At 49.2% G+C, this 25,910-nt stretch overlaps 1 protein-coding gene across 3 annotated transcripts in view; it reads right to left on the bottom strand.

The window, feature by feature from the left end:
• Positions 1-25,910, bottom strand: part of TMEM181 (transmembrane protein 181) — a 101,078-nt gene that overhangs the window by 61,911 nt on the left and 13,257 nt on the right. Inside the window, exon 1 of one of the 3 annotated variants that reach the window (XM_031935567.1) lies at positions 11,763-11,908. The exons of 1 other annotated variant lie outside the window; for it this stretch is intronic. In XM_031935567.1, the coding sequence (XP_031791427.1) occupies positions 11,763-11,770 (8 nt within the window). In that variant the 5' untranslated portion in view covers positions 11,771-11,908. Of the gene's footprint in view, positions 1-5,726; positions 6,440-11,762; positions 11,909-25,910 lie in introns of those variants that run through there. One more of the 3 variants, XM_031935568.1, reaches the window with a different exon arrangement.

The following is a 25,910-nucleotide window of genomic DNA, read 5'->3' as shown; positions in this document are numbered from 1 at the left end:
CACCCCCGCAGCACGTGCCTGAGACTGCCGCTGCAGAACAGGAAGTCACTGCCAGGCCCGCCTCAGGGCCAGGGTGAAGCGGTGAGTCAACACCTCTGGGACGTGGCTCTGATAAGGCTGGGCCCACTGCCCCCAGCAGGGCTTGCGTGGCCACCTGGGCAGTGAGCACACAGAGCAGGGTCACTGAGTGAAGAAATAAAAAATAGGTGCCTCCACGGCTGCCCTGGGACTCGGTGAAAACACTCACCCACGAACATGAGACAAGAAGCTGGGGAAGGAGGCAGCCCGGCCCCAACTCAGCTCTGGGGCTTGACAGATCCTCAGAGGCCCAGGAGCCATAGGAATGACCTCAGGGAGCAAACTCAACACCTTCAATTCACAGGTGGGGAAACTGAGGTCTGGAGACAGTGCACGTGCCCAAAATGCCGCAGCCCTGCCCTCTGCACCCGCACTCCACAGAGGTGGCTCTGGGATGGCGCTGCCGGCTCCAACCTACACCACCTCCTCTGGGCAAGCCCTGCAGTGTGAAGCCTGGACCAGAAAGAAGTGTCTCCTCTGACCTTCCGCAGTTAACCCAGGTGTCAAGTCTATTCCTTAGTGTAAGCATGGTGTGTTTAATATGTTATTGTTTTAATACTGCAGATGGCCGGGCGCAGTGGCTCATGCCTGTAATCCCAGCACTTTGGGAAGCCGAGGTGGGTGGATCCTGAGGTCAGGAGATTGAGACCATCCTGGCCAACACAATGAAACCCTGTCTCTACTAAAAATACAAAAATTAGCGGCCAGTGGCTCAGGCCTGTAATCTCAGCACTTTGGGAGGCTGAGGCGGGTGGCTCATGAGGTCAGGAAATCGAGACCATCCTGCTAACATGGTGAAACCCCGTCTCTACTAAAAAATACAAAAAGTTAGCCGGGCATGGTGGCGGCCGCCTGTAGTCCCAGCTACTGGGGAGGCTGAGACAGGAGAATGGTGTGAACCCGGGAAGCCGAGCTTCCAAGATGAGCCAAGATGGCACCACTGCACTTCAGCCTGGGCGACAGAGCGAGACTGTCTCAAAAAAAAAAAAAAAAAAAAAATTAGCTGGGCGTGGTGGCACATGCCTATAATCTCAGCTACTCAGGAGGCTGACGCAGGAGAATTGCTTGAACCAGGGGGTTGGAGGTTGCAGTGAGCGGAGATCGCACCACTGCACTCCAACCAGGAGACAGAGCAAGACTCCGTCTCAAAAATAAACAAACAAAAACTGCAGAATGGAAGATTCCTAGGCAGCTGCTCAGGGCCTTTTCAGTTAAAAAAAAAAAAAAAGACACAAAGCTAAATGGACTAGATGGTGGGGAAATGCAAATAAAGTCTGTAGTTCAGTTAACAGTATTGCACCAAGGTCAATGTCTTCGTTTTGATAAACGCGCCAGGTTATGTGAAGTGCTCCCAGAGGAGTTGGTGTAGGTTGGAGCCGTCCCAGAGCCACCTCTGCGGAGTGCAGGTGCACAGGGCAGTGCTACAGCATCTTGGGCACATGCACTGTCTCTAGACCTCAGTTTCCCCACCTGTGAATTGAAGAAGAGTGTACGGAAACACTCTGCTGTCTCTGACCCTCTGCTGTAAATTTTAAACAATGACACTGCTATTTCTGAGTTCCTCCACTGCACCATTCTCGGGGTGACAGTCCCAAGACTAAGGAGCTCTGAGAACTCCCCGAGCGGAGGCTGAAAGCACAAGAGAAATTACTGGAACCAGAGAAAACCAGAATAACTATATTTTAAATCTTGATTTCAAAAACACATTATTGACCCCCTACTAGCACAATTATTTAGCAAATGAGAAGGAACGTTGCAAAAGGAGGCCTTAAGAAAGGGCATGAGAGGCTGGGTGCAGTGGCTCATGCCTGCAATCCCAGAAAGGGCATGGGAGGCCGAGGCGGGCAGATCACTTGAGGTCAGGAGTTCGAGATCAGCCTGGACAACATGGTGAAACACCATCTCTACTAAAAATACAAAAATTAGCCAGGCATGGTGACAAATGCCTATAATCCCAGCTACTTGGGAGGCTGAAGCAAGAGAATCACTTGAACCTGGGAGGTAGAGGTTGCAGTGAACCTAGATCGTGCCACTGTACTCTAGCCTGGGCAACACAGCAAGACCCCGTCTCAATTTTTTTTAAAAAAGAAAAAGGGCATGGGGATACAACCCACCCCAGGCACCTGCCAGTCTCTCTCAGAAGGCTCAATAAAATCCATCGTCTCCCCTTCCTGAAAACTTCAGTCCAACTTACTACAAATTTTCCCGGTTTAGCAATCAAGTCGTCCAACTCAAAGGAAAAAAAACACAGAGGAAACAACATAATCCGTCTTCTTCTTGAGCAAGTGTAAGCTGGGTATAACCGCCTGTGCTGCACCAAGCTCATGGGTGAGAGGGTGGGCACCAGGCCCTGGCTTCCGCCGTCTTCATTTTCCTGTCAAGCAGGTATCCTCGCTGGAGGGCCTAGGATCCTGTGACCCTCTGCAGGCTGCAGGGCTATCGTGGGCCGAGGCAGCACCAGGACAGGATGATTCTACGTAACGATCGATGCCTTCCCCTCCACGGTCCGCTCTCAACTTCCAATCTAAAAGTTCTGAACCAGCCCAGCACGCCTCATGCCTGTAGTTCCAGCAACTCTGGAGGCTGAGCAGGGAGGATCGTTTGAGCTCAGAAGTTTGAAGCTACAGTGAGCTAAGACTGCACCAATGCACTCAGCCTGGGCAACAGGGTGAGACCCTGTCACTAAAAAATTAAAATAAAAAAGATTTGAGTCAAAAAAACAGAGACTTCTGTAGCCTCAGAAACAAGACTCCGTTTCAGATCAATCATAGCTCCAAAACTATGGCTCATGGGCAAAACAACAAAACACTGAGAAGTCAAGGTAAAGATGGGGGAGGGGAGGTGTCTTTGCCAGAACTAACCTAGCCCCCTGCTATGAGACCAGCTCAGTGACTACAACGGCTGGAGTCCCCAGCCACTTCAGAACATGGCTCCTGTTCTGCACCAGAAACCCACTGGCAGCTCTACCTCCTGCTGAAATGCTCACAGGTCTCTAACATCAAGCCAGCCTAGACCAGTGACCGAGTAAGTCTCAGTGTCTGAGAGCTCATAGCCCTCTCTGATCAGTCCCCCAAGGGAGGATATTTCTAAACACCTAGAGGCAAGGCCGTGATGCAGAAAATATGCCCTGACCCCAGGCCCTCCCTCTCCTCATCTCATCTGTGTTGTCCCCGTGCACTTCCTGAAACCTCCAGCCCTAGACTCCGGTCACCCCTCACATCAGTCCTCCAACACCAGCTCATCTGCTGCTTCTCTCTCCATCCTTCCTGCCTTCGGGAGCCATCGTCCCTGCCCACTCTACCCGCTCTGAAACAGGTCACCCAGGACATTTTCACCTAGAAGCCCTACAGTACTTTAAGGTCAAAAGGTTTCAAACTGAGCAAAAAACCAAAACAACCTAACTGAAAAGTCCGCTTCCACTGCCCACTTTCTGCCTCCACCCTTTCTCCAGTCTCGTACCCTGAAACCTGGCACCAACTCAGATGCCCCTCTCTTGCTCCTCCCACACTTTCAGTCAGCCAGGAAGAGCTGAGTCGTTGCTCCCCAGCTCCTCTTCATCCCCAGCATGCCAGTCCCATTGTCCAGGCCCCAAAAACTCCTGCCAGCTGCTGCCATCACCCCCAAACGCGTCTTCCTTTGTGCCATTACAGCACTGTAACAGCCTCGTCCTGCTCAGGAAATGGTGCCCCACAGCCAACTCGATCAAGTTTAGACAGGCCTTTCAAAGTCCCTGAGATCCTTCCCCACAATCCCTCTCCAGCCTTCCTGCCACCCCGCACGTATCCTGTGTGAATTACGCACTCCCTCTGTCATCACAGCCCCGAGGTAGGTACTATTGCAACCCCTTTCAAATGAGAAAGCTCAGACTTAAGAAAGTTCTGTTACTTGCCCTAGATCACAAAGCTGCTAATACAACACTAGAAGCTCCCTGACCCCATCACCTCTCTCACCCTATCACCTCCCTCACCATCGTTGTCCTGGAACACACTGCTCTCTGTCCCCTCACCTTCTCTACTCTCACTCCCTTGGTAATCACATCCCGCCTCAGGCTTGCGAGAGGATGCAGGTGTGAACTATATGGCCTGCTCTAAACCTCAGCCCAGTCCTCTCTCCTCAACTCCAGACCCCTACTCAACCACTTGGCATGCCTGTTGGGCTATCAAGCAGGTACCTCACACATGACCTGCCTCACACCAAACCCCTGATACTGTACCTGTGGCCTCGCCCATCTCAGGACACAAAAACTCCAACCCTCCAGGTACACAAGCCAGGAGACTGGGAAGAATCCACTCAGATTCATCTCAGATACTCTACTAAATCCAAAGTTTTCCACCAATACACACCCCCCAGAAATAAAAAAACAATTTAAAAGGAAAACTCAACATACAAAGTCACACAGGCATAGAAAACCTGTTTTGAGGTACCGGGAACCGTCCTTTCAGAATGCAAGACAGTCAACAGCCATCCCTGCCATGGAGCACTGCCCATCCTGCTGCCACTGACAGGTCACTCCACCCCTGCCCCCACCGCGAGGCTCTGTGGGAGAAAGCAACCATCCACTCGCCCGCAGGACACAGTGCACCATTTTCAGGATTTCATTACAGGGGCTCCACTGCGCATCCACCCCCATGCCCTCCCTGCACCTGCAGCTCCCCTCCCACCCCGAGAGGCCAGCACTGCGCCGTAGGTATGGTGCAGGCCCAGTAACTTTCAACGCCTCTCATTTTTACTAACTCACTCTTCCCCTGTTTTTTTCTATTTTCCTCCATGTTCTATTTTCCCTGCAATGGTAAATGGTAAGTGAACCGCTGAATTACAACCCTGAACTTCCTCCCCCCAGCGTTGTCTCTTCCTGCTGTGTCTCTGGCTTTGACCCTCTGCTTCTGTAGTTGGGGCACAGCAGCTCCTGGCGACCCCATCCAGAAAGCCTTCTCCCTGGGACCTGGTCCTCAAGGCCACAAGGCTTGCTCAAGCCCAGCCAGCTGTAAAGCTATATCCCCATTAGATGCACTGAGCGCCTCAGGACCACGGCACCAACACAACTTTGCCCAGTAAATGCCTGCCCCTCCCACAGAGGCCTCATGTGGTTTCAGAAAGCAGGGCCAGGAGGGCACAGCAGGGGAGGCGAGCACTCCCCAAGCACTCAGCCACCCTGGGACCGCTGCACAGAACCACAAAACAGATACAATCCGGGTGAGCAGAGGACATGAGAACACCTCAAGTTGCTGTCCTGCAGTGACAGGGACAGAGACGGGAGGGAAGCCAGCACCAGCATTCCCACCTCTACAGAACCCAGCAACACCAGCACCCACAGCAGGGGCCCAAGGGGTGTGAGACGCCTTCATCTCAGTCTCCACAAGCCACCACGATGGTAGGCGGGTAAGACTGAGAACATCCTGCTACTTGTTCAACTGATGCCGGGATCTCCCACTCAAGAACTGACAAATTAGGATCTGAGCAGTAGTCAGGGACTTTAAATCTCCCAGCCCATTCTCACACTGTCGTTTTTATTTTTCCAATCTGTATAAAAATAATCTCTTCTCCTTTGACCCAAAACGCCAGCCTGTTGCCTGACAGCCTGGCTCCCCACTTTCTGACCACAGGACAGCGGGCAAGTCAACAGCTCCCCAGACCCTCAGTGTCCTCACCTGCAAAATGGAGAGAGGCAGAAGATTCATCCCACAGAGTTGCTGGCAGGTACGGGTGGAGTCATAAACATGGTGCTCAGAACAGTGTGACAAGAACTCGGCCAGGCTAGCTATTAGAAATGATGGCTGTGCTTTTTCTCCTCTACTTTTTCTGTTTGAAAGCATTTTGGATTTCGTTCTAACAACATCTCCGAAGACCCACTGTGTGAAATCTCCCCTCCGGCTGGTTGCAGCACAGGTGAAAGAAGGCATTTCCTGAGCACCTATTTGGTACCAGGCTGGGAGCTTCGCTGTGGGACAGGCACATCAGCTCATTTTACAAGTGGGAAAACACAGGCTTGGGTGGGAGGATACAAGCCCACTGAGGCCCCAGGCAGCAGGGTGTGGAGGTGGAACTGGAACCCACAAACGCACATCCAGCACGTGGAAGTCGGGGCGGAAAGAAGGCCCACCACTGCCTCACATGCACTCTTTGGCCCCTCACTAAAATCTTTCCTTTTCAAGTAACCTACCAGTTATCGAGTTTTGAAAAGAAACTTCTCAAAGGGAGCAGAATAGGAACTCTAAAAATTTCAATCAGCCAACTTGGGTATGTCATTTCTCTAGCTACTCCAGAGTTAAGTAAAAGCCAGGCACAGTGGCTCATGCCTGTAATCCCAGCACTTTGGGAAGCCGAGGTAGGTGCATCACCTGAGGTCAGGAGTTTAAGACCAGCCTGGCCAACATGGTGAAACCGTGTCCTTAATAAAAATACAAAAATTAGCTAGGTGTGGTGAAACACACCTGTAGTTCCAGCTTTTTCGGAGGCTGAGGCAGGAGAATCGCTTGAACCTGGGAGGGATAGGTCTCAGCGAGCTGAGATCGCACCATTGCACTCCAGCCTGAGCCACAGAACAAGAAGCAACTTCAAAAAAAAAAAAAAAAAAAAAATTAAGGCTTCAAAAAAGCTATTATGTGAACATTCAAAGCCTAACCACCCCAAAACACAATTTAATAAACAATGTCCTCAGCTACCCAAAGAGCGGTGAGTTCATGTATATCCTTTCCAGACTGCAAGCACAGTGACTCACATATAGGAGCATGTTGGTCAGGTCAGCAAATACCCTGCCCAGGCCACAGGGAGCAAGGAAGTAGGTCAAACGCTGGCCACTGAACCCCATTTCAGCACAAGTGGCACTGGCCCTAGCAGGAGGCTCCAGGCAGTGCAGCCTGGTGGTTACGAACCTGGGCTGGGGGCCACCTGCCTAGACCCACCCACTGCAGGGTAACCTGGGGCAGTTAACTCTACCTCTCAAGAACCCCAGTTCCTAGCCAAGCACAGTAGCTCATGCCTATAATCCCAGCATTTTGGGAGGCTGAGTCAGGTAGATCACCTAAGGTCAGGAGTTCAAGACCAGCCTGGCCAACATGGCGAAACCCAGCCTCTATTAAAAATACAAAAATTAGCTGGGCATGGTGGTGTATCCGGAATTGGTGGGTTCTTGGTTTCACTGACTTCAAGAATGAAGCCACGGACCCTCGCAGTGGTACAGTTCTTAAAGACGGTGTGTCCAGAGTTTGTTCCTTCAGACGTTCAGATGTGTTTGGAGCTTTTTCCTTCTGGTGGGTTCTTGGTCTCGCTATCAGGAGTGAAGCTGCAGACCTTCGTGGTGACTGTTACAGCTCTTACAGGCAGCATGTCTGGAGTTGTTCATTGTTCAGGTGGGTTTGTGGTCTCATTGGCTTCAGGAGCGAAGCTGCAGACCTTCACAGTGAGTGTTACAGCTCATAAAGCCAGCGCAGACCCAAAAAGTGAGCAGTAGCAAGCTTTATTCCAAAAAGCCAAAGAACAACCCTTCCACACTACCGAACAAAGGCCCCAGCAGATTGCGGCTGGCTGGCTCAGGCAGCCTGCTTTTATTCATCTGACCCCACCCACATCCTGCTGATTGGTCCATTTTACAGAGAGCTGATTGGTCTATTTTACAGAGAGCCGATTGGTCCGTTTTGGCAGCATGCTGATTGGTCCGTTTTGACAGAGTGCTGACTGGTGTGTTTACAATCCTTGAGCTAGACACAGAGGGCTAGACAGAAAAGTTCTCCAAGTCCCCACTAGCTTAGCTAGACACAGAATTAGCTAGATACAGAGAACCTATTGGAGTATTTACAAACCTTGAGCTAGACACAGAGTGCTGATTAGTTTATTTACAAACCCTGAGCTAGACACCCTGCTGATTGGTGTATTTACGATCCTTTAGCTAGACATAAAAGTCCTCCAAGTACCCACCAGATTAGCTAGATACAGAGTGCTGATTGGTGCACATACAATCCTCCGGCTAGATATAAAAGTTCTCCAAGTCCTCATCCAGCTCAGGACCCCAGCTGGCTTCACCTAGTGGATCCTGCACTGGGGCTGCAGGCGGAGCTGCCCGCCAGCCCCGAGTCACACCTGCACTCCTCAGCCCTTGGGCTGTCGATGGGACTGGGTGCCACGGAGTAGCGGCAGCCCCCGTCCCGTCGGGGAGGCTCTGGCCGCGCAGGAGCCCACGGGGGCAGGGCTAGACACGGCAAGCTGCAGGTCACGAGCCCGGCCCCCCGGGAAGGCAGCTAAACCCCTCGAGATTTTGAGTGCAGCGACTGCGGGCTGGCACTGCTAGGGGACCCGGCGCAACCTCCGCAGCTGCTGGTCTGGGTACTAAGCCCCTCACTGCCCTGGGCCCGCAGCACCAGCCGGCCGCTCCGCCTGCGGGGCCCACGGAGCCTGCGCCCTTGCCCGCCGGAACTCACACTGGCCCGCAAGTGCCTTGCGCAGCCCCGGTTCCCGCCTGCACCTCTCCCTCCACACCTCCCCACAAGCAGAGGGAGGCGGCTCTGGCCTCAGCCAGCCCAGAGAGGGGCTCCCACGGTGTCGTGGCTGGCTGAAGGGCTCCTCAAGTGCCGCCAGAGTGGATGCGGAGGCTGAGGAGGTGCCGAGAGCGCGGGCTGCTAGGATGTTGTCACCTCTCAGTGGCGTTTGCCTGTAATCCTTGCTACTCGGGAGGCTGAGGTAGGAGAATCGCTTGAACCCGGGAGGCGGAGGTTGCAGTGAGCCAAGATTGCACCACTGCACTCCAGCCTGGGTAACAGAGCAAGACTCCCTCTCAAAATACACACAAACAAAACACCCTGTTCCTGAAAATTCAGGAAACTTGGGAACCCACAGGCTTAACAATGCTGTGGCAATTAAATCCGTTATGGCATGAAAACCCTTGCCAAGTAACCATTAACTATCAGCAGTTATTGAGACGGGCAGAGTAGAGCAGTCAGGAGTGTAGGCTCTAGAGCCAGGTGGCCCAGGGTTTGGGCTCAGCTCTAAGGCCTTGAGAAACTCACTTGTCTTCTTCATACCTCAGTTTCCTCATCTGCAAAATGGGGAAAAGAGAAACTTCCTCACGAAATGTGATTGTGAGTATTCTATGAAACGATGGATGGAAGGTGCTTACAACAGCACCTGCTACATGGTGAACACTCACAGTTATCTTTTACTATTTCTAGAGATCATTTTGGTCAGAACAAAAAACCATTTTAGGAGACAAAGTCCTAAATAATTAAATTGTTGCAGGAATAGGATACTGGCCCAAGCCTGGTGTACCCTCAAAAGTACTGAGAGACTCAGGAGGCCCAGGACCCTGAAGCCACAGCAGGGCTCCATGGTACTTAGTCTGTGCCACGCTTTGTTGCTGGCCGAAGACAGCTCTAATTAATACACTTCTACACTGAAATGCCCCCAGGATGAAAGAAACACATAAAATACATGCTACAAAATGGCTTCACATGCCAAGCAAGACACACACAGACAAAAAACAGACTTATTTAAATTTGCAGAGAAATGCTAAAGTAAGACCAAAGCAACATGTGAGCATGAGAAAGTCTCAACTCCGTGCAGCCCTGTAGCTGAAACAAGAAGTCACATTAGTTAGCAAATGAGACACGCCCCACACCATCCTCAGACTCCTGGCATCTCTCCCGTCCCTAGCATCACCAGGAAAGGAATGGAGACTGCAGGGAGAGTTCAAAGTAAAGCCGTAAGAACCACTACCTCTTTTTGCTGATGGGTTTTGATGGCAATCTCGCCTACCTTTTTAAAGAGCAGGTTGGGCCGAATGAGTGAGGTCACAGGGCCAGGGTCTGCAGGGGGACGGTCCCCTACACACCATAAGCAGAGTGCTGAAGCTGCCCCTGGCTCCTCCAAGCGGCTGTTCTCTCCCATTCTTTCCCTGGGCTTCTCTTCCTTCTGACCTTTCTCACCTCTGGGCTCTCAGGCACACCAGCCAAGGACAGAGAGCACTCAGTCACCTAAGTCCAGGACGCACTTCGGATTTTCAGGCTTGTTTTTTAGGAGGATTTCATCTGCTACCAAACTTTTCTCAGTTTCCAGGCAGGTGCCTGGAATGCTGGCCGATGGAGGTGAGCTGACTTCCAGATACCCACATCCCCCTCTTCCCTAACACTCTCAGTGCTCCACAGAGCCTGAGGCGAAAGCCTTACTGCTGCACAGAGGGAGGCGTCAAACTCGCACAAAATTCAAGCTGTGTTTTGCTTGTCCTCCTAGGGACCTTTCCTTAGTCAACTGCTTTCTTTGGTCTAGTTTCCTGTCCTGTTAACAGCACAGGACCCTGGCAGAAGACCCAGATCCCTGTCCTGACCAAAGCCCTCACCACCTCACACTCCTGGTCTCTCTCCTACTGAAAAAGCACACCCAGCCCACCTATGCAGCTCCAAGGGGCGGCGGTAAGAAACCTTCTATAACACGTAGTTGTCACTCTGCTACAAGGCCACAGTTCCACAAGACACCGTTCCCTTGGTATTCCAAGCAGTGTTATTCACATAGGCCGCACAAGAATGCTGCCCTCTAGAGTTGTGCAGAGTCAGTACTACTAACCTACCTCCACTTGGCTTTTAAAATACTTAAAACATCCACATAGGTCCGATATTTGATGCCATTCCAGTTTCCCAAGAGGTACTAAAGCAACATACCAAAGTCAGAAACTTCTAAGGAAGCAGAAGGAAAAACAGATGTCACAGGCACTTGCATTAAGGCAACAGGCCTGGGTGTTACTTCTCTGACCACGTCCAAAGCCAGAGAAATCAGCAGAGATCCAAAGCAAAACCCTTCTGCCTCAAAAACCGCACATAAGCCAGGAAGCGCGCCCAGGAACCTCGGAGGCTGCGTTCAGTGCAGGGAACCAGGCCTGGAAGCCTCCTTTGCCAGATGCGGCCGCAGCTGAGCCACTCCTTCTCCCGGACTTCCTGCAACTCGACGCGGTGCTAACCCTCTCTCTGGTTAACTCCGTCTCCTTCTTTTCCAGATGCGCCCAGGGGAACACCCAGGCGACTGTTTCATCAAAAGCAAGCTTTAGGGATGGCGTCCATAGGGCCCTCGACAGGTTTTTCCTCATTACAAACCCTGGACTTCAAAGAAGTAAAAAAAAAAAAGCCCAAAGTCAGCAGATCGTAAAACGCATAAAACTCATAAAACTCGGCACCCCAGTTCCAAAGGGGCTGTTGCGGCAGACTCCCCGGTGCCCACGTCACCAATCGCCTCTAAGCGCCTCGCACCCGGCGCTGGGCGAGACCGCAGGGCAGCGCGGGGCCCTCTCGATACCGAGGGGACGACGGGGCGAGGCCTTTCGGGCAGGAGAGGCTGCCCGGGAGGCGACGGGGCTCCGAGCGGGCGGTCACCCTCCGCCGGGGAAGGGCCGCAGCGCCCCCGGTTCTCCCGGCCCCCCAGTGCACGCTCCGGTTCGCAGTCCTGTCCCGGAACCCCGACCGCATCCCGGTCTCTAACCGCGGCCGGGCAGGCAGGCCGGAGGGAGCCCCGGCCCCGGTCTACTCTCGTCCAGCGCAGGGACCTCCGCCCGACCCTCCCGCGAAGCCCCCCTCAGCGCCCCTCTCCCTGCCCCTAGCTCCACGTGGGCGCCAGGGACCCCGCAGCTGGACGCCGGGAGCCGGGGAGCCCCAAATCTGGCCGCAGTGTCCGGAGGCTCAGCCAGCCCGCCCACTCGGCCTGGGACTCACGGCTCCATCTCGACGCCCCGAACTCTCGGCCCCGGCCCGCGCGTCCCGAGCCTGCCGGGCGCCGCGCAGCAGCCTCGGCAGCCGCAGCCGGAGCCGGAGCGACAGCGGCCCCGAAGAGGCCGGCAGCTGAAAACTCATCAGAGCGCGACGCCGAGGTCACGTGCGCGGAAGGGACTCTCACGGCGGAAGGGGGCGAGCAAGGCGGCGCGGGGCGGGGTCGGGGGTGGGCGGAGCGGGGCAAGGGTCGGGGGTGCGGCGAGGGAGGGTGGGCGCGCGGCGAAGGGGGTGGCCCCGCTTCGTGGCCCCCTGCGAGGGCGGAGCCCCACGGCCGGGAGCACCCAGGCTAGCCCTGAGCTGGGGCTCAAGACAGAAGGAATGAGTGAATGAATGACTTAATTTACTTCTTGTCCCTACGGCAGGGAAACTGCTCATTCATTCACTCCTACTTCCGGAGTGTCCGGGCGTAAGGATGGGCCTCGGGAGTCCATGAATGCCCTGCAGTTGTCTGGAAAATGCTACGGATGTCTGCATTTTTCTAGGGAGAGGAGCTATAGCTGTATATTCATTCCCAAAGGGGCTCGTGACCCCATAAAAGGTTAAAAGCCAGGGCAAACTTCTACCACCCCGAATGATGGCAGACCTTCCGGGCTCTTTCTGGTAGCTTCTCCCTCAAGCCGCTTCTAGACTGCAGTAGGCATAGTGTGAGAGCTTCCATCCCAGGCTCTGGCCCTGGGGAAGGATGCGCTGTGGATCCTGCATCCCACAGAGCTGGAAATGGACCTGAAAGTGCAAGCCCCACTCTGCCGGGCGCTGCAACAGGAGTGGGGATCCGGGGCTTAGACACAGTGTGAAGAGACCAGTGGACCAAAAGCACTTCTCTGATTTACCATCTTGGCTCACTGTTCTCCATTTCTGTAATCAAGAATGGATGAGAACCAAGATTTAGCTATTTCTGAGATTCTCTTTGGAGCATTACTCAAAATGTCCCGTGTTCCCATGTGCTGTGGGTTTAAAGTCGGTCTGCATGAGTTAAACAAAGGACTCCCAGGCTTCCTTTGCAATGTATCCTCATTCATTCACTAAACTGTAAACAGGCTTACTACTGGCAGAAAGGTGTGGACATAAATAAGAAACAGTTCCTGCCCTCAGTGAAATTACAGGCAAAGAAAATTACCAACAGTAAGTTTGTACCCTTAGCTCAGGGTGCTACAGTGAGGAAGGGTGCCTAACTCGCCTTGTGGGGAGTGGAGAAGGTAGGGGAGAGAATGTGCAGAGTTGGGGCTGAATCTGGAGGGTGAGATGGATATTAGGAAGAGCGGGGGGAAAAAGGGGAGATACCAAGCAAAGCCCAGTCTGAGCCAGGACACCAAGGAATAGTAACACAAAATTTAATCAGTGCTCTGAATCCTAAACCGCAACTCTTCAAGGAATAACAAGAGATTATTTCTCAAGTTCTTTTCATACACACGCAGAGGGAAAGGGTTCTTCATAGCAACAAGACCGGAGAACACAAACTCGGTACCTGCAGGGACAGACTTAACAGGGACGTGGGGCGCAGGAAGGGGTGAGTTGGAGGCAGCTCTATGAGGTACAGCAGGGGTCGCCAACCCCCGGGGCCTGTTAGATTACAGACGTGAGCCACCGCACCCAGCCCAAACATGCATTTTCGTGTGACGCCTTCTGTTAAATGTTTAGGCCTAAGGATGCCTCCCTGCTTGAGTCCTTACATAAGGAGCTGCAGCCTGGCATAGTTAACAGAAAAGAGAGGACACCCTAATTGGGAGGATGCTTTTGTAACAAACAGCTCAGTCTCAGCCAATCACAGCCACTGAGCTTCTGTCCTTCAGGTGGTTAGCTGATTCAAATAAGCTAGAGCACAAAGCTGTAACCAATCAAGCCGTCTCTGAGCCTCAGTTCCACTTTCTGTCCATAAATGTTGTCCAGCCACGTTGCAGTCCCGAGTCCTTTGAACTTGTTGGTTCTGAGGGCTACCCAATTCTAGAATCATGAAGAAAAGCTACTTAGGATCTTTAAATTTGCTGTCATTTTGTCTTTCGACACTTCTGATTCTAAAATGTTGGAAACTAATTTGAAAAAATATCTTAAACCCTGGGAGGGACTAAACAAAGCACATTTGCTGGCTACATTTGCCTAGAGGCAGCCAGTATCCACCTCCAGCCCAGAGCGGCATGAGGTGACATGGAAATCCGTGCTCTGTGCCAGCTGCCTGGCCTCTCCTGAGGCATCTCCAGCAAGAGGAAACTCTCGCCACCCCAGGGACCACTGGCCCTCACTGTGCATCTGGCTCCAAACTACCTCCTGGCAACTCCTTCCTGTCAGATCCCGCTGGATTTGCTGTCCAGCGTCACGCAGGTCAGCAAGAGGCCTCTCCCAACACTCCTTCAAGGATGTAAGCAACCATGTGGCCCTCGGCTCCTCTGCTCCCGTCATACTCGTTTTCTCATTTATTTGCTCTTCAAACATTAATGGAGCACTCTGTGTGTGCCAGAAACAACTCTCAGCTCTGGAAACACAACATGAATAGATAGATGAGGTCCCTGTCCTTTTCTAGTCAAGAACAAACAATAACCTAAATGATTACTTCATTGGCCGGGCATGGTGGCTCACGCCTGTAATTCCAGAACTTTGGGAGGCTGAGGCGGGGATTACCTGAGCTCAGGAGTTCAAGACCATCTTGGCCAACATAGTGAAACCCATCTCTACTAAAAACAGAAAAATTAGCTGGGCGTGGAGGCAGGTGCCTGTAATCCCAGGTACTTGGGAGGCTGAAGCAGGATAATTGCTTAAACCCAGGAGGTGGAGACTGCAGTGAGCAGAGATCACGCCACTGCACCCCAGCCTGAGCGACACAGCAATACTCTGTCTCAAATAAATAATTACTTAATTACAGCTGTGATAGAAAAGGAAATGAAAGGTGCTATGACCCATGTTATGAAAAGGGGAAAGGGACCCAAAATATTCTGGGCTCTAAGAAGCCTCCTCTATCAGCCATCTCTCACATGACCTGTTTGTTTTTGAGACAAGAGTCTCGCTCTGTCACCCAGGCTAGAATGCAATGGCGCAATCTCGGCTCACTGCAGCCTCTGCCTCCCACTCAAAAGATCCTCCGGCCTCAGTCTCCCGTATAGATGGGACTACAGGTGTGCACTACCACACCCAGCTAATTTTGTATTTTTTTGTACAGACAAGGTTTCACTATATTGTCCAGGCTGGTCTTGAACTCCTGGACTCAAGCAATCTGCCCGCATCAGCCTCCCAAAGTGCTGGAATTACAGGCATGAGCCACCATGCCTGGCCCATGACCTGTTGTGTTTTGTTTTGTTTTGTTTTTTAGAGAGAGGGTCTCACACTGTCCCCCAAGCTGGAGTGCAGTGGCATGATCATAACCGACTGTAACCTCAAACTCCTGCACTCAAGTGGTCACCCCGCTTCAGCCTCTCAAGTAGCTGGGACTACAAGCACATGCCACCACGCCCAGCTAATTTATGTATTATATGTATATAAATTTTGTAAGGTAGAGTCTCACTGTGTTGCCCTGGTCGGCCTCAAACTCCTGGACTCAAGCAATCCTCTTGCCTCGGCCTCCTCCGTGGTTGGGACTACAGGCGTGAGCCACCAAGCCCGGCCTACGTGATGCATTTTGAGATCCCTCCATATTCACTTCCAGGGCCACTGCTCTGAGCATTCTTCCGCTGCACAAGTTGCCTCCTTAAGCTCAGAATGAGCTTCATTTCAGGTAAGGTCCGTAGAAGTCCAAGAATGAATTCATGTCTGAGCGGCTTCAGCCCACTCAGCCTGTTATTCCATTCTCATGACGTATCCTCAGCTCTCCATCTGAGATCATGCCATCTTTTCCTTTTTTTTTTTTTTTTTTGAGACGGAGTCTCACTCTGTCACCCAGGCTGGAGTGCAGTGGCGCGATCTAGACTCACTGCAAGCTCCGCCTGCCAGGTTCACGCCATTCTCCTACCTCAGCCTCCCGAGTAGCTGAGACTACAGGCGCCCAACACCGCGCCCAGCTAATTTTTTGTATTTTTAGTAGAGACGGGGTTTCACCGTGGTCTCAATCTCCTGACCTCGTGATCTGCCCGCCTCGGCCTCCCAAAGTACTGGGATTACAGGCGTGAGCCACCGCACCCAGCCACTCCCTGCTGTTTTTCAAAGTTGATAGCAACTCAAGAGCCTCATTTGCAAATTTCTCACAGTTCTAGAGGCTAGAAGTCCAAGATCAAGGTTCTGGCTAATGAGGTTTCTGGTGAAGGCTTTCTCCTGGCATGCAATGACTTCTCACTGTGTGTTCAGTTCACACTTTCCTCAGTGTGTGTGCAGGGAAAGGGAGAGGGAGACAGAGTGTCTTCTTATAAGGACACTAATGCTATCAGAAGAGGGCCCCACCTATAACTTCATTTAACCTTAATTACTTCCTTACTCCAAATACAGCTATACTGGGAGCAAGGGCTTCAACATATAAATCTCAGTCCATAACATCCATATATGGAAGATTTTGTAAAAAAAAAAAAAAAAAAAAAGGAAATTGATTTGCGTGTTCAGTGCAGAGAGTATAGAAGAATTCAGTACCAACAACTCTAATTCTCTATTCTTCATTCCAAGGCAGGAAGATCTCACAATCCAGGCTTCCCCTCAAGCAAAGTTATAATTTGTGACAGCTCATGTTAGAGACATCTCTTGGCCTGAGGTTTTGACAGCTCCCAGATACCCATCTTCAGTTGACTCAACCTCTCTCCAAAAAGCACAGCATGAACTGAGGTGCTTCCTCTGGTGCTTAGTTCCCTCATGGAGCTACCTTCCCCAGAGCCCCTCCCTCCCATAATTTGAAGGAGGGTTTGTACCTTGCTGGCCCACTTGCAGCAGGCATGGGAGCTTACTTTCCAGTGGCTCCTTTACTCCTAGGCACTGATCCTTAGAAGCAAGAGTCTCGCTCTTACTACTTCAAATGCTTTATCGTGCTCATCAAGTTTTATAACACCCACCAGGAACACAGGCATTCTTCTGCTCAGCAGTTACTGACAATATAAGGCCATTAGTTTTGCTTTCTGGTCAAAGTACTCATTCCCATTACTTATTACAGTATAACGGATGATGCTAAAATGTAGTAGGTCTATTAGTTGTCTATTGCTACATAATAAATTGCCCCCAAAACTTAGTGGCTTGAAACAACATTTGTTGTCTCACAGCCTTTGTGGGTCAGGAATCCAGTGCAGCTTAACTGGGTCCTCTGGCTCAGGATCTCTCACAAGACTGCAATCACGGATTCGGGTGAGGCTGCAGTTATCTCAAGGCTCGACTAGGGAAGGGTCCACCACCAAACTCACACAATGTGGTCATGGGCAGGCTTCAGCACTTCATGGGCTGTTGAGATCATTCTCAATTCTTTGCCACATGAGGCTCTTTATAGGGCAGCTTACCACGTGGTAGCTTTGCTTCTTCAGAGTGAGCAAATGAGAAGAGCCAGAGCGTGAGAGCAAGACAAAAGTCACAATTTTTTATAACCTAATCTCACAGATGACATCCCACCACTTTTGCTCCATTTTGTTCTTCAGAAGGAAATCAGTAGGTTCATCCCACACTCAAGAGGTGAGGTCATGCAAGGGCATGAAGACCAGGAGGTGGGGACCACTGCAAATATTTATGTCACCGACTACAATGGCTTGAAATAAGTTGATTACTTCTCATGGTTCTGTGTGTTGACTGAGCTTAGTTGGGCAGTTCTTGGCTTGGGGTGTCTCTTGAGAATGCCGTCAACTGACAGCTGGGACTGTGGTTGTGTGGAGGCTCAACTGTGCTGGTGTCTAAGTCCATCCTGTGTTGCTGTAACAGAATACCTGAGGCTAGGAATCCATTACAAAAGAGGTTTATGGGGTCAGGCATAGTGGCTCACGCCTGTAATCCCAGCACTTTGGGAGGCCATGGCAAGCAGATCACAAGGTCAGGAGTTCAAGACTAGCCAGTTAGAGACCATCCTGGCCAACATCGTGAAATCCCGTCTCTACAAAAAATACAAAAATTAGCCGGGCGTGGTGGCAGATGCCTGTAATCCCAGCTACTCAGGAGGCTGAGGCAGGAGAATTGGTTGAACCCGGAAGGTGGAGGTTGCAGTGAGCTGAGATGGTGCCACTGCACTCTAGCCTGGGTGACAGAGCAAGACTCTGTCTTGAGGAAAGAAAAAAAAAAAAAAAAAAAAAAAAGAGGGTTATTTGGCTCATGATTCTGGTGACTGGAAGGTTTAAGATTGGGCAGCTGCATCTGGTGAGGGCCTCAGGCTGCTTCCACTCATGGTGGAAAGTGTAAAGGGAATCAGCGTGCACAGAGATCACATGGCAAAGGATGGCAAAGGGAAGCAAGACAGAGAATCTGAGGAGGCCAGACTCTTTAACAACCTGCTTTCACAGGAACGAATACATTCCCAAGATGGCAAAAACTCACTCACCCCCATGGAGGGCATTCATCTATTCCTGGGGGATCCACCCCATGACCCAACCACCTCCCACCAGGCCCCACCTCCCAACACTGCCACATTCAGGGTCAAATTTCAACATGAGTTTTGGCAAGGACAAGTCACATCTAAACTATAGCGGCGGGACCTCCAAAAAACAATGATGTCTTCACTTGCATGTCTAGTACCTGAGCTGGGATGGCTGGAAAGCTGGAGTCTGGCGCGGCAGTTTTCCCCAATGTGGCTTTTCCAAATGGCTAGCTTGGGCTTTCTCATAGCATAGAAGTCTCACTACCCTGAGACCATAGTGGCTGATTTCTCCTAGGACAAATGTTCTAAGGCACCAAAGCAGAAGCTACAAGGCTTCTTACGACAGCCTCAGGTGTCATTCAGTATCACATTTGTTGGTAAAAAAGAGAGTCAAAGCCAGCCCAGATCCAAAAGGAAGGGACAAAAAAAGTGCATGAATCCTGGGAGGTGCACCGCCTTTGAAGATAGGCTACTGTGAAAGTTGTCAGAATTAAAATGGAGTCACTTGTATTAAAAACAAAAAACAGGCCAGGTGCAGTGGCTCATGCCTGTAATCCCAGCACTTTGAGAGGCTGAAGAGAGCGGATCACTTGAGCTCAGGAGTTTGAGACCAGCTTGGCCAACAAAATACAAAAATTACCTGAGTGTTGTGGCAGGTGCCTGTAATACCAGCTAGTCATGAGGCTGAGGCAAGAGAATCACTTGAACCCAGGAGGCCGAGGTTACGTGAGCCAAGATGGCGTCACTGCACTCCAGCCTGGGCAACAGAGCAAGACTCCATCTCAAAAAGAATACCAAAACCAAAAAAAAAAAAAAAAAAAATCCTGACAAATAGAGCCAGAGAAGGCCATGAAGAGAAGGATTCTCATGCATAAATGCTTGATAACAAAAACTGTAACAAAAGACTATAAAAATCATAACCTTGTATAAAGACCATTGAAATCTCACACTTTTGCGAGGACATATGCCCAGTAACTGCCTGTCCAGCTTCAGACTGGGCATCCCCTTTGTGAGTGATCCTTGTAGCCAAGCGTAATTAACTCAAAACAATTATGTAATCCTCCCCATGTTTCCTTTAAAAACCTTCATCTTTCCATACCTCCCTGAAAAAGCACATAGTTCACTATGGCACACATATTCCCACTGCAATGCCCTATTCCTGAATAAATATCATTTCTTTTAGGGAGCCTCTTTGTTTGTTATTTAGGTTGACACAAATGTGTCAGAAGTGGAATCAGGAAAAGGATCATTATGGGAAGGAAATGATGATTCTTTTTTTTTTTTTTTTTTTGAGACGGAATCTTGCTCTGTTGCCCAGGCTGGAGTGCAGTGGTGAGATCTCGGCTCACTGAAAGCTCCACCTCCCGTGTTCACGCCATTCTCCTGCCTCAGCCTCCCGAGTAGCTGGGACTACAGGCGCCGCCACCGCACCCGGCTAATTTTTTGTATTTTTAGTAGAGACGGGGTTTCACCGTGTTAGCCAGGATGGTCTCGATCTCCTGACCTCGTTCGTGATCCAGCCGCCTCAGCCTTCCAAAATGCTGGGATTACAGACGTGAGCCACTGCGCCCGGCCGGAAGTGATGATTCTTAGAAAGGGTGTGCAGTACTCGAGCCCTCTGAACTCTCTGCTGGCAGAGCTTGCCTTTTTGGCCATGGCAAGTCTTCTCTCAGGTCCACACTCCCTCTTTTTGGTAGCAGCTCTTTGATATTATTCTGGATTTGTTTTGGTTATAACGTTGCCTTAATAAAGGCTGCCTTACATCCCTACTAGGATGATAAAAGACTTTTTTGTCTTTTCTGAAGTCCTTTTTGGTAGAAAGACATGCTGACTTGAGTACTCTGGTTTCTGCAGAATTGACATTCTGTTTCTGAGCCGTGTCTTTTCTGGTTAATTTACTTTTGCTTCTTTCTTTTTTTTTTTTTTTTTGAGAAGGAGTCTTGCTCTGTTGCCCAGGCTGGAGTGCAGTGGCGCAATCTCGGCTCACTGCAAGCTCCGCCTCTCGGGTTCACGCCATTCTTCTGCCTCAGCCTCCCGAGTAGCTGGGACTACAGGCGCCCGCCACCACGCCCAGTTAATTTTTTGTACTTTTTTTAGTAGAGACAGGGTTTCACCATTTTAGCCAGGATGGTCTCGATCTCCTGACCTCGTGATCTGCCCGTCTCGGCCTCCCAAAGTGCTGGGATTACAGGCTTGAGCCACCACGCCCGGCCCACTTTTGCTTCTTTCTAAATGTCTAATTTAATATTTTGTTTGATCTGCATGCTGAGTTAAAGCTTGTGACTACACTGATTTTGGTTTAGTTATGTGTCTGTAAATGATTTGTCTTTTTTCCCTTGCTTGTTTCTGAAAATCTTCCAAGAGAAAAACATTCTAAATGGTGGGCATATGATGGCTAGTTAAAAGTCACTATCTAAACACTGTCCAAACTCCTGACATTCGCTGACAGAATTTACAGGATTTCCTTTGCTCCTGAGAGATTAATAAAAAACAGAATGGGATTCTCAAGTCAAGTCAATGGGATTCTGTCAAGTCAGGTCTTCTGGGACTCCAGCTAGCTGTGTATTATGGCTTCTTTTCACACACATTTTTAAACTAATAGACAAATTGCATCAAGAAACATTCAGAACTCAAATGATCTTTATCTGAATTCTCTAAAAACACCTCTGCAACGATAGAGTTAGCATGTAAAGTCTTCTAAATTCTCTGTATTTTTCTGCTTACTTTAAATCTGCTCACTTTTCTACTGGAGTTGAGATAAAACTCATTGCTTACGGCATCCAGCCAAGATTTTTTAAACCAAAACCCACAACCTAGACCTAAGGATCATCTCTCTTAAGGTAAATTTGGTTTTGCCAATTGTTTAGGGTATTGGAAGTTAGTTGAAGGACTGATAGTCTAAGGAAAAAATTAGATAAATGTTTATAAAAGGCTCACAGATCAAACAAGTGAAAATCTTGAGCTCAGAGCAGTAATATAAGGTGTCTCTGGCATAAAAATTGCTTTTTCTGCCACACAGGGGCCAAAAAGAAAAAGCCAAGCAAACACAGGAAACTCTGCTAAAATGCTTCCCTGTTCACATAAACCAAGCAAACCAGATGGGCAAACAAAAGATACATTTGTTACCAGTTCAAGGCTATTTGGAGACTTCGCTTTCCTTACACAATTCAACCAGTCCTAGCTAAAATGTAAACACTGAAAATGTAACCCTAAACTCATTTAAAACTGAAAAAAGAAAAAGAGTCGGGGTAAAAGTGATTTTTTTTTTTTTTTTCTCTGTTGCCTGGGCTGGAGTGCAAGTGGCCGGATCGCAGCTCACTGCAAGCTCCGCCTCCCGGGTTTACGCCATTCTCCTGCCTCGGCCTCCCAAGTAGCTGGGACTACAGGTGCCCGCCACCTCGCCCGGCTAGTTTTTTGTATTTTTTAGTAGAGACAGGGTTTCAGCCAGGATGGTCTCGATCTCCTGACCTCGTGATCCACCCGTCTCGGCCTCCCAAAGTGCTGGGATTACAGGCTTGAGCTAAAAGAGATTTTTAAAAACCAAACTGCGGCCAGGCACGGTGGCTCAAGCCTGTAATCCCAGCACTTTGGGAGGCCAAGACGGGCGGATCACGAGGTCAGGAGATCGAGACCATCCTGGCTAACACGGTGAAACCCCGTCTCTACTAAAAATACAAAAACTAGCCGGGCGAGGTGGCGGGTGCCTGTAGTCCCAGCTACTCGGGAGGCTGAGGCAGGAGAATGGCCTAAACCCAGGAGGCGGAGCTTGCAGTGAGCTGAGATCCGGCCACTGCACTCCAGCCTGGGCGACAGAGTGAGACTCCGCCTCAAAAAAAAAAAATAAAATAAAATAAAAATAAAAAAATAAAAACCAAACTGCTTTGTCCAAAATCTTGGTCCACCATCTTCATTAGATTACCTATCAGGGCAAATAAAGTTCAGACATGTGAACAGGTGCCAGTGTTGTCAATAATACAATCTGGATCCAGCTGTCTTTTATCAACCCGTGAGTTTACATATTTTACTATCTCATGACTAAAATTCTAAAATGAAAGCTCTAAGATATTTCTGTGTGTGGATATGTTTCAGGGCATTTACACATATGTACGTGTATTAAGTTTTATATTGTGTCTTCAAGGTAAGATCTAGCATGGACCCTTAAATTCTGTTCAGATTGGCTTAAATGAGCATTCATATAAAATATAATAAGTCCTCAATGTTGTGAATAGGTTGTTGGAAAATGACTTTGAGCAAAACAATGTATAATGAAACCAATTTTTTTCCTCATCAATGTTATAATGAAATAGCATTGGCCAGGTGCAGTGGCTCACAGCTGTAATCCTAGCACTTTGGGAGGCCGAGGCAGGTGGATCACCTGAGGTCAGGAGTTTGAGACCAGCCTGGCCAACATGGTGAAATCCCGTCTCTACTAAAAATACAAAAGTGGCCGGGCACGGTGGCTCACGCCTGTAATCGCAGCACTTTGAGAGGCCAAGGCTAGTGGATTGCCTGAGGTCAGGAGTTCGAGACCAGACTGACCGATATGGTGAAACCTCGTATCTACTAAAAATACAAAAATCAGTCGGGTGGTGGCGAGCACCTGTAATCCCAGTTACTCAGGCGGCTGAGGCACGTTCTGGTGAGCTGAGATTGTGTCATTGCACTCCAGCCTGGGCAACAGAGCAAAAGTCTATCTCAAAAAAAAAATAAAAATAATGAAATAGCATTGAACAAAGTGACATTATTTAAGGACCTGCTGGATGTTGTTTCACCCAGTCACAGTTTGCAAGAACCTACTAATGACATCAAGTGCCGACTTGCTCACTGTATTAATTAACCCGACTGTGTTTTAGTCCATGTGACTTAAGTATATCTTTAATAAATAAACTAGTTTCTAAATTGTTGATAAAAATAAAAATGTCTTCACAATTGTCAACATATTAATATACTATTGCATGGGTTTTGTGGCAGACAGTTTTATATTGGTCTTCATTAGATGTTTTCATGCATTAGGGTTTAACACAAAGATTATAAAACTATAAACCCAGGCTAAAATAAAACTTTTTGTACAATTATTTCATAAGACTAATTTAATATTGTTGGTTTAATAAAGATAGCTGTATCTTCTGAGTTACTGACAAAATAACCATATATTTAAGGTTCTTAGGTGAACACCTGATATGCACAGGCTATAAAAATGGTTAACAGAGAAATAACTAAGTGATGACTGGCTTTGTCTAATATCTCAGTTTTAATAAGTAATCTAGGTATATAATTGTTAAAAATAAATGTTGTAAATATAAATGGTATACATGTTTATAAATAAGCTTTTTATGTAATTTAAAAACTTCAAGTTTTATGGTATATTAAACAATAGATATTCATTAAATGTCTCGTTCATTTCCAAATTTTTTATTTTTATTTTTATTTTTGGAGACAGGGACTCTCTCTGTCACCAGGCTGGAGTGCAATGGCACAATCACGACTCATAGGCAGCTTCGACCTCTCAGGCTCAAACGCTCCTCCTGCCTCAGCCACCCATGTAACTGGAACCACAGGCACACACCACCACACCTGGCTAATTTTAAAATTATTTTGTAGGACTAGGGTTTCACCATGTCGCCCAGGCTGGTCTCAAACTACGCTCAGGTGATTCTCCTGCATCAGCCTCCAAAAGTGCTGGGATGACAGGCATGAGACCCTGTGCCTGGCTGACAGTTTCTATTTCTGCCACATTTTTTCCTGAAAGCCACTTAATTTCTCTAGTTTCAAGACAGAATTTTTTTTTTTTTCATTCAGAATGGTAATTTCACTTCTTGAGGCAGAGTTTTCATTGTTTTTGTTTTTTGTTGTTGTTGTTTTTTTTTGGAGACAGAGTTTCGCTCTTGAGGCCCAGGCTGGAATGCAATGGTGCGATCTCAGCTCACCGCAACCTCCCCCTCCCAGGTTCAAACAGTTCTCCTGTCTCAGGCTCCCAAGTAGCTGAGACTACAGGTACGCGCCACCCACGCCCAGCTAATTTTTGTATTTTTAGTAGAGACAGGGTTTCACCATGTTGGCCAGGATGGTCTCCATCTCTTGACCTCGTGATCTGCCTGCCTCAGCCTCCCAAAGTGCTGGAATTACAGGCATGAGCCACCGCGCCTGGCCAAAACTAGATACATTTTAAGAAACAAGTCTCAGCAGGTCGTGGTGGCTCACGCCTATGATCCCAGCACTTTGGGAAGCCGAGGTGGGCAGATCACCTGAGGTCAGGAGTTCAAGACCAGCATGACCAACGTGGTGAAACCCCATCTCTTAGCCTCACAGCCACTCCCTTCAAAGCTCCCTTGTTGCTCAAATGTGGCTGAAAGGGTTTTGACACTCCTGGCCACCATTCACGCCCTCCAACATGGGACCAGAGCAGCAACCCAAGACAGGTCCATCCAAGCACGGAAGGACATCAAAACCTAACTACGGGATGATTGATCAGCGACGCTTTTGGAGAAAGATCTTGATCAAAAGAGGGAATGGGAAAATTATCAGAATCAAAATGGAGTCACTTGTGGTAAAAAAAAAAAAAAAAAGAAGAAGAAAAAGTCCTGACAAATAGGTTGGGGAAGGCCATGAAGAGGAGTCTTATGCATAAATGCCTGATAACAAAAACTATCACAAAAGACTCTACAAAAACCACAACGTTGCATAAAGGCCGTTACCACCTTACACACAAAAAATACTCCTGCAACAACACCTGCCCAGCCACTGCCTGTCCAACCTCATATTGGCATCACCCTTGTTATTGATCCTTGTAGCCAAAAATAATTATCTCAAAGCAATTATGTCATCCTCTTCATTTTTCCTTTAAAAACCTTTGTCTTCCTGTACCGCCCTGACTACGCACAGAGCTTACTGTGGAATGCATATTCCCACTGCAATGCTTTGCTCCCAAATAAATATTTTCGAAAGCTGCTCTCTGTTTGTGTTTAGGCTGACACCACCATAGTCTTGAAGTCTATAAACAACCATGTTTGCATTCTCTCCTTTCTTCATCTCCAAAGGTGAGATAATTATGCACAGAACATTCATAATCACTTGAAAGTCTACTACTATATGTTAAGAAGCGTAGGCCAGTGCGGTGGCTCATGCCTGTAATCCCAGTACTTTGGTAGGCCAAGGCGGGTGGATCACGAGGTGAGGAGTTCGAGACCAGCCTGGCCAACATGGTGAAACCCCATCTCTACTAAAAATACAAAAATTAGCCAGGCATGGTGGTGCAACCTATAGTCCTAGCTACTCCGGAGGCTGAGGCAGAAGAATTGCTTGAACCCGGGAGGCAGAGGTTGCAGTGAGCCGTGATCACACCACTGCACTCCAGCCTGGGAGAGAGAGACTATCTCAAAAAAAGAAAAAAAGAAGTGTACACATATTCCCTCATTTTGTCCCCTTTGCCACCATTAAAGCAAATGCCCTATTTTCTGTGGCCCCTGCTGATTTCTGAAATTTACAATAACAAAGCCTGGTGAGTAGAGCAGGCCCCTCCCTGCCTCTCTGGAACAGCAAGGCCATCACTCACAAGCCCCGGGTGCTGACCAGGAAGGAGGCTCCAGCCTCCCAACACCCTTCACCTTCTCTGCCTTGGGTGGTTTTTTTTTTTTTTTTTTTTT

Source organism: Piliocolobus tephrosceles, chromosome 5 (assembly GCF_002776525.5).
Source record: "Piliocolobus tephrosceles isolate RC106 chromosome 5, ASM277652v3, whole genome shotgun sequence".
Classification (NCBI taxonomy): Eukaryota; Metazoa; Chordata; class Mammalia; order Primates; family Cercopithecidae; genus Piliocolobus; species Piliocolobus tephrosceles.
The sequence above is the reverse complement of the archived record's forward strand: the minus strand, read 5'-3'. Positions and strand labels throughout refer to the sequence as shown.